The sequence below is a fragment of the Etheostoma cragini genome, chromosome 12, assembly GCF_013103735.1.
Source record: "Etheostoma cragini isolate CJK2018 chromosome 12, CSU_Ecrag_1.0, whole genome shotgun sequence".
In the NCBI taxonomy this organism is placed as follows: Eukaryota; Metazoa; Chordata; class Actinopteri; order Perciformes; family Percidae; genus Etheostoma; species Etheostoma cragini.
Window position 1 is genome coordinate 332925 of NC_048418.1, and position 8703 is coordinate 341627.

The 8703-nt window shown below is 34.9% G+C and overlaps 1 protein-coding gene across 1 annotated transcript in view; it reads right to left on the reverse strand.

Moving 5' to 3' along the window:
* The window catches only part of LOC117953919 (M1-specific T cell receptor alpha chain-like), a 47185-nt gene extending 41513 nt beyond the window's left edge, over nt 1–5672 (reverse strand). Inside the window, exon 1 of the mRNA XM_034887352.1 lies at nt 5595–5672. Coding sequence (XP_034743243.1) covers nt 5595–5634 — 40 coding nt within the window. The 5' untranslated portion in view covers nt 5635–5672. The remainder of the gene's footprint in view (nt 1–5594) is intronic.
* Between the last annotated feature and the right edge of the window lie 3031 nt (nt 5673–8703).

Below are 8703 nucleotides of genomic sequence, written 5' to 3' on the forward strand. Positions count from 1 at the left end.
TTTATTGTTTTATTAATTGTCGTTTTCTTGTCACTTGTTGCAGACTTTTCATCTAAATCAACGCAAAAAACTTTAAATGCAGATGCAGATTTCCATAAAAAAACTTTAAGGAAAGCAATCAGCAGATTATTTTCTGAGTTATAACATAAATCTTTTACTCACAGGGTTCAACATTTAGTCTGGTTCCTCTTCCAAAGATCATCTTATATTGACTTCCTCCAGTATTCACACAACATAAAGCATCGTGACATTAACTCAACCAGACTCCATGTAGAAAAACATAGATTTGTGTCTTTTTGTCACTTTTCTGTCATTTTGTGGATTTCAGATTTTACACCTTTTTGTCCCTTTTTTGTCTTTTTGTGTCTTTTTGTCCCTTTTTGACTGTCCCAACAGAAGTAAAGTGAATTTTATAAGATGCTTCAAATAAATCAGTTACTCACAGGGTTCAACAGTTAGTCTGGTTCCTCTTCCAAAGATTATCTTTTGACCCGTAGTCACACAACATGAAGCATCGTAACATTAACTCAACCAAACTCCATTCATAAAAACATGGTTTTAAGGTTTGAGAATTCAGCTACAATTAGGTTCCAGCTTCATAAATAACAATCTCTGTAAAGTTGTTGTTAAATACGTAATATAAATATATATTTCTACTCACAGGGTTCAACATTTAGTCTGGTTCCTCCTCCAAAGATCATCTTATTATTAAATCCTCCAGTATTCACACAACATGAAGCATTGTAACATTAACTCAGAGACAAACTGAACCAGACTCCATTCATAAAAACATAGATTTGTGTCTTTTTGTCACTTTTTTGTCATTTTTAGGGCTATAATAAATCTGCAGATGCAGAATTTTCCACGATTTTTTCCACAATTTTTCGTCACTATTTTGGACATTTTTCTGGCTTTTTTTTAATACTTCTTTCTACGTTTTTATGATTTTTGCACATTATTTTTGTATTTTATCGACTCCAATGAGTGACAAACAAGATTATTATTTATCAATACTCACAGGGTTCAACATTTAGTCTGGTTCCTCTTCCAAAGATCATCTTCTGAGTTCCAGTATTCACACAACATGACGCATCGTAACATTAAATCAACCAGACTTCAGGCATTTTTTTGCAGAATTTTCTGACTTTCTTGTCAGTTGTCAGATTTTCTTTTCACTTTTTTTACCCATTTTCATGTTTTTTTTTATGACTTTTGTCACTTTATTCTACATTTTCCCCTGTTATGACTTTTATAACTTTCAGGCTATTCTCTTTAACTTTAGAAAAACATTTCAGGTAAAAACTAAGAAAGTTAACACATCTGCAGCGCAGCAGAAACTCAGTAAGACGCTAAATTCGGCAGATTTCCATAAAAAACTTTAAGGAAAACAATCAGCATATTATTTTCTGAGTTATAACATAAATCTTGTACTCACAGGGTTCAACATTTAGTCTGGTTCCTCTTCCAAAGATTATCTTATATTGACCTCCTCCAGTATTCACACAACATGAAGCATCGTGACATTAACTCAACCAGACTTCATGCAGAAAAACATGGTTTTAACATGAAACTGAATAATTAACCAAGGAGAGTTAACACAAAGGTTTCCCTGGTCTCTAGATAATTTACATTTTTGTCACTTTTTTCTCTCTTTTTTATTGTCCCAACAGAAGTGGATTTATTTTTATACGATGTTCCATATAAATAATGTTAATGATAAATAAGTAAATATAAATATATATTCTACTCACAGGGTTCAACATTTAGTCTGGTTCCTCTTCCAAAGATCATCTTATCATTTCCAATATTCACACAACATAAAGCATCGTAACATTAACTCAACCAGACTCCATGCATTTTTTTGCAGAATTTTCTGACTTTTTTGTCAGTTTTAAGATTTTCTTTTCACTTTTTTACCCATTTTTATGGTTGTTTTTATTAATACTTTTGTCACTTTATTCTACATTTTCCCCTGTTATGACTTTTATAACTTTCAGGCCCATCTCTTTAACTTTAGACAAACATTATAGGTAAAAACTAAGAAAGTTAACACATCTGCAGCGCAGCAGAAACTCAGTAAGACGCTGAAGCCAAACTCAACCAGACTCCATTCAGAAAAACATCATTTTAACATTTAACTGAGTGACGATCATTTCTCTCTCTACTTTCTCAACGTAGCTTTATTACATTTCAACGTACGTACTTTTAAAGTCGCTTTTCTGTTTTCTCGATGTTCAAACACTCAAAACAAGGTTGAGTTCCTCTTTCTACTAAATGTTTCCTGGTCTCTGGATGTTAATTCTTTGGATTTGACGTTTAGTTTTTGTCACTTTTTCATTTTCTTAAAACTACAAATAAAGTTACTTTTATATGATGCTTCATATAAATAAAGTTAATGATGTAAATCAGTTACTCACAGGGTTCAACATTTAGTCTGGTTCCTCTTCCAAAGATTATCTTTTGGTTTCCACTCACACAACACGAAGCATCGTAACATTAACTCAGAGACAAACTCCACCAGACTACATTCAGAAAAACATAATTTTAACATTTACTGAATGATTATTTCACTTGACTACTTTCTTTAAGCAGCTTTTCTTGCGTTAGGTACTTTGTAAACGCAACACTTCACTCTACGTACTTATGTACGTTAAAGATGCTTCTTAAAAATATATATTAATACTCACAGGGTTCAACATTTAGTCTGGTTCCTCTTCCAAAGATTATCTTATCTCGGGCAGTATTCACACAACATGAAGCATCGTAACATTAACTCAACCAGACTCCATGCAGAAAAATATAGTTTTAACATGAAACTGAATGATTAACAAAGTTGAGTTTCAACAAAATCGTTCCCTGGTCTCTAGATACGGACTGGATTTTATATTTTTGTCATTTTTTAAAATATTTTTTGTGTCTCTCTAGTCATTTTTTTTGTCTTTTTTGTCACTTTGTTTTGCTTTCTGGTCATTTTTTACAGTTTTGTTTGTGTTTTTTTGCAGCATTATTGTTGTTTTCTACAGCTTTTTTGATGTTTTTGTCACTTGAATCATTTCCATCACTATCAGCTGTTGTTAATTTCTCTTTTTTATCTGCTACTTTTATTTAAAAAATATTGAGTCAATCTCTGTAAAGTTGGTCTGATATAAATACGTATTATAGTGATTTATATTCTACTCACAGGGTTCAACATTTAGTCTGGTTCCTCTTCCAAAGATCATTTTAGTTGCTCCTCCAGTATTCACACAACATGAAGCATCGTAACATTAACTCAACCAGACTCCATGCAGAAAGTTGAACTTTTTGAAGTTTTTTTTGTCTAAGATGCTTCATATAAATAAAGTTAATGATGTAAATCAGTTACTCACAGGGTTCAACATTTAGTCTGGTTCCTCTTCCAAAGATCATCTTATTATTTCCTCCATACACACAACATGAAGCATCGTAACATTAACTCAACCAGACTCCATGCATTTTTTTGCAGAATCTTCTGACTTTTTTGTCACTTTTCTGACGTCCTTTTTACGCATTTTCTCATTTTTATTATGACTTTTGTCACTTTATTCTACATTTTCCCCTTTTATGACTTTTATAACTTTCAGGCCATTCTCTTTAACTTTAGACAAACATTTCAGGTAAAAACTAAGAAAGTTAACACATCTGCAGCGCAGCAGAAACGCAGTAAGACGCTGAATCCAACTCCACCAGACTCCATTCAGAAAAACATCATTTTAACATTTAACTGATGATTATTTATCTTCTACTTTCTTTAAGCAGCTTTTCTTGCGTTGGGAACTTTCTAGACGCAACATTTAACTCTACGTACTTATATACGTTAAAGATGCTTCTTATGAATATATATTAATACTCACAGGGTTCAACATTTAGTCTGGTTCCTCTTCCAAAGATCATCTTAGTATTTCCTCCAGCATTCACACAACATGAAGCATCGTAACATTAACTCAACCAGACTCCATTCAGAAAAACATAGATTTTAAGACTTTATACTTTCTGTATTCAGTTTTTCTTGTGTTGTTGTTATAGTTTTTCTGCATTTTTGTCATTTCTTTCTCAGAGACAACCTTTGCTTTTTTTCCCGGGGTTTGTCGTTTTTTTATTGCCGCATTTTTCACTTTTTTAGCGTTGATTGTCGTTATTTTTGGTTTTTTTTGCAGCTTGAATACTGTTTTTTTTTTTTTAGTCAAACAAAAAAATGTAAAGGTTTTTGTGAAAGATGCTTCTTATAAATATATATTAATACTCACAGGGTTCAACGTTTAGTCTGGTTCCTCTTCCAAAGATTATCTTATCTGCACCTCTATTCACACAACATGAAGCATCGTAACATTAACTCAACCAGACTCCATGCAGAAAATTGTCGCTTTTTTAACGTTTTTGTAACTTTTTGTGAGTTTTTTTGTCGCTTTTCAAAGGTTTTTGTAACTTTTTTTGGAGACAAACTGAACCAAACTCCATTAAAAAAACATAGTTTTTAACATTTAAGACTTTTGTCTAAGATGCTTCATATAAATAAAGTTATTGATGTAAACCAGTTACTCACAGGGTTCAACATTTAGTCTGGTTCCTCTTCCAAAGACCATCTTATTATTTCCAGTTCCAGTCACACAACATGAAGCATCGTGACATTAACTCAGAGACAAACTGAACCAGACTCCATTCATAAAAACATCATTTTAAGACTAACTGATGATTATTTCTCTTCTTCTACTTTCTTTCTGCAGCTTTTCTTGCTTTCTGGGAGCTAGACGCCACATTTCACTCTACGTACTTACATAAAGTATTTGCATAAAATTTGGGGATTTTGAATGATTGATTGTTAAGAGTTTCTCATCTCAGAGGAATGATATAATAATATATAATATAATAACGTTTAACTTTATGATATAATAATATATAATATAATAACGTTTAACTTTATGATATAATAATATATAATATAATAACGTGTAACTTTATGATATAATAATATATAATATAATAACGTGTAACTTTATGATATAATAATATATAATATAACTTTCCCGTCTTACCGGAGTCGATAATCAGCCGAGTTCCTCTCCCAAAAACCACCTTGTCTCCGGTTCCTTTCACACCGCGACACACAGCCGACACAAAACTACACAAAACTACAACGCAACGAAACTCGCTTTCTCTACTTTTTGGTTTTTTTTGGCGTTTTTTCTACTTTTTGTTTATGTTTTTAAAATTTTGTAAAACTCTTTTTGTCACTTTTTCCATTTTTTTTTCAACTTTTTTGTTGTTTTTTTGTCACTTTTCCCATTTAAAAAAACAAACGTTTTGGGCGTTTTTTAAAACTTTTTCCGTTTTTTTTTAAATTTTTTGTGACTCATTCCAACTTCAGCTCATTGTGACTGTTACATTTTGACTTTTTCCGTGTTCACAGGTCAAATAAATCTCCATTTTTAGGAGAATGGTTGTTTCTGACTGACTCTATCTGTAGAGTCCTGAGATAACTCGTTACTACTTGATAGTATAATTAAATAATAATACTTTATAACTGTAATTAACTAAATCTAAATGGCTGCTAAACATTTAAAGGTGAACGGTCTTACCGGAGTCGACTCTGAGCCGAGTTCCTTCTCCAAAAACCATCTTCTCTGCGTTTCCTCTCACACTCTGAGAGGCAGCCGACACAAAACCTCACGCTCAACAACGCACAACAACGCACAACAACGCTCAGAAAACGCTCAGAAAACACTTATATTACGCTAATAAAACGCTAAATAAGACTTTTTTGGATTTTGTGTCACTTTCTTCGACATTTGCTTCTTTCTTATAAATCTTTGGGACTTTTTGGACTTTTCTGATGCTTGTTTCAACGTGTTTGTGTCTGTTTGTAAATGATAAATCATAAAAAGATGAATCCTACCAGAGTCCACGGTCAGTCTGGTTCCTCCGCTGAGATAAAGTTTATTTCCCCCCCGATCCGTCACACCGTCGCTCTCACCGCGACAAAAACTGCTGCTCATCACTCCTCTGTTCCTGTAAGAAGACCACGGCTAAAATGAATAAAACGCATGATTATAAACGGTTATTGATTATTATAAACGGGTTATAGATGATTAAAAACGGGTATAGATGATTATAAACAGATTATAAATGGTTATAACCGGTTATAGATGATTATTAACGGGTTATAGACACCAGATTTAGCCAACTTGCTTGTAAATGTCTGCGGTTTAGGTATTTCTACACTTTTTGTCTTAACTTACATATTTATCCTCTAGTTTTTCACGTCATTTCTTTGTGAAGTTTGTTTGGAACAGCTCTACAGCTGTTAATATTTTCATATTTTCATATTTTCATATCTTTACACAGAAAACAGCTTTGCTCACATAGCAAACACTAGAAATATAAAAATGTTCCTTTGGTTTTGTTTCAACTCGCCAACGACAGAAACTCACAAGGATCCACTTCCTGTTAAGTCCACGTCCCAAAAAACAGAAACATCAGGCAGAGTCGATGATCTTCAGCAGGCGTCCGAAGCAAGCGCTCCTCGGTATCCCATAATCCATTTCAGGCTGCTCGGCTCGGACACTTCGGCCTGAAGGATAAAAACAGATAAAAGGTTTTTAAATCTGTTGTATGAACAGAAGCTGCTGTGCTTGGCCAGATTATTTACTTTATTACTTTTTAAATTTTAGTGTTCCCTGAAACGTGTCCTGATTTTTCTTGTTATTTTCCTCTCCATCTTGTCTAGTTTGCCTCCTGCGGACCAGCCGGCGCCGGAGCAGAACCGGTCTCCGAGTTCTCAGCCGATAAAGACGTGAAGAAACCAGCTGGTCTGAATCTTTTGGGGTTTTTAGATCTGCACAAAACCGGTGGAGTCTACGTGAGAATACGCAGTATTTCCACCAAGAAAGCTCCAGGGTTTCCATATACCAGATTAAAATAGACACATAATCACATACTTTCACTGTAGTTCTGACATATATTGAAATCCCATCTGTGTTACCTGTTGGGTCCGACTCCTCATCTTCTCCCTGAGATTACAACTCGCAGAAAGACCTTTATAGATCCTGTACCTCAGCGTTGAGACCTTTATAGATCCTGTACCTCAGCTTTGAGACCTTTATAGATCCTGTACCTCAGCTTTGAGACCTTTATAGATCCTGTACCTCGGCTTTGAGACCTTTATAGATCCTGTACCTCGGCTTTGAGACCTTTATAGATCCTGTACCCGGCAGGAAGGAAAGAGAACAACGCTGTGACCCGTTTCTTCACCTGTGGCCTAAAAACGTTCAATCTGACAGGCAAAGGCGCCGCCAGACATTTTGGGATCCATGACAAAATACAGTTTTGTTGCTTTTTGACATTTTTGTCACTTAAAAAAACAAACTTGTTACCTTTTTTATATTTGTAGCTTTCCTCAAAATGTAGTTACTTTTTTAGTAAATTTTTAATTGTATTTTCTGGCTTTTTTTGTCTAACTTGTTTTTTACCCTTTCTAAGAGTGTCAGAAACTGAAACTCACACAAACTCTCTCAGGTCCACAAGATGGCAGCGTCTCTCTGAACTCCTGCTTCCATCACACAAAGAGAAGAAAGAAAGAGACTAGTTATCAATCCAGCCAGCATATCTCCACCAGACTCCATGTAAATAATCACTACTTTTAGCGTGTATAGAGCAGCATATCTCCACATGTAAATGGGTGAATTAAGAGTTTAATCCAACCAGACCAGAGTGGTGATTGTTGGAACAGTGGAAAGATGATCCAATTCTGCTCTATACATGCTAAAAGTAGTGATTATTTACATGGAGTCTGGTGGAGATATGCTGCTCTATACATGCTAAAAGTAGTGATTATTTACATGGAGTCTGGTGGAGATATGCTGCTCTATACACACTAAAAGTAGTGATTATTTACATGGAGTCTGGTGGAGATATGCTGCTCTATACACACTAAAAGTAGTGATTATTTACATGGAGTCTGGTGGAGATATACTGCTCTATACACGCTAAAAGTAGTGATTATTTACATGGAGTCTGGTGGAGATATGCTGCTCTATACATGTTAAAAGTAGTGATTATTTACATGGAGTCTGGTGGAGATATGCTGCTCTATACACACAGACCAAAAAAACCTTCCTGTTCTCTTAAACAACTGAGAGACACACATACACACACACACACACACACACACACACAAACACACACACACACAGACACACACACGCAGACATGCACCCATGCACGCACGCATGCACACACACGCACACACAGACACACAAACAACATTAGCCCCATTTAAAAAATAAATCCTTTCCGTTTTCTGAAACAACTGAACTCTGTGTGGATAATATACAGTTTTTATGCTTTAAGAATATATTCTTTAATCAATTTCCTGATGTTAATGTCGGACTGAAAGCCAAATATCATTAAATGATTTAATGTTTCATATCTCCTCCAGTTTCTGTTGGTACGAAACCGAGCTGCTCACTTCCTGTCTCCTCTTTATCTGCAGATACAGGTTTCTGTTGAAATGTGGTTTCAACTGATGAAACCGCTGCTCTGAAAACCAACAGACATGGAGACAGACATGGAGACAGAGACACACAGGGGACAGAGTCACAGAGACAGAGACACACAGAGGACAGACACACACAGGGGACAGACACACGGAGACAGACATGGAGACAGACACACAGGGGGACAGAGACA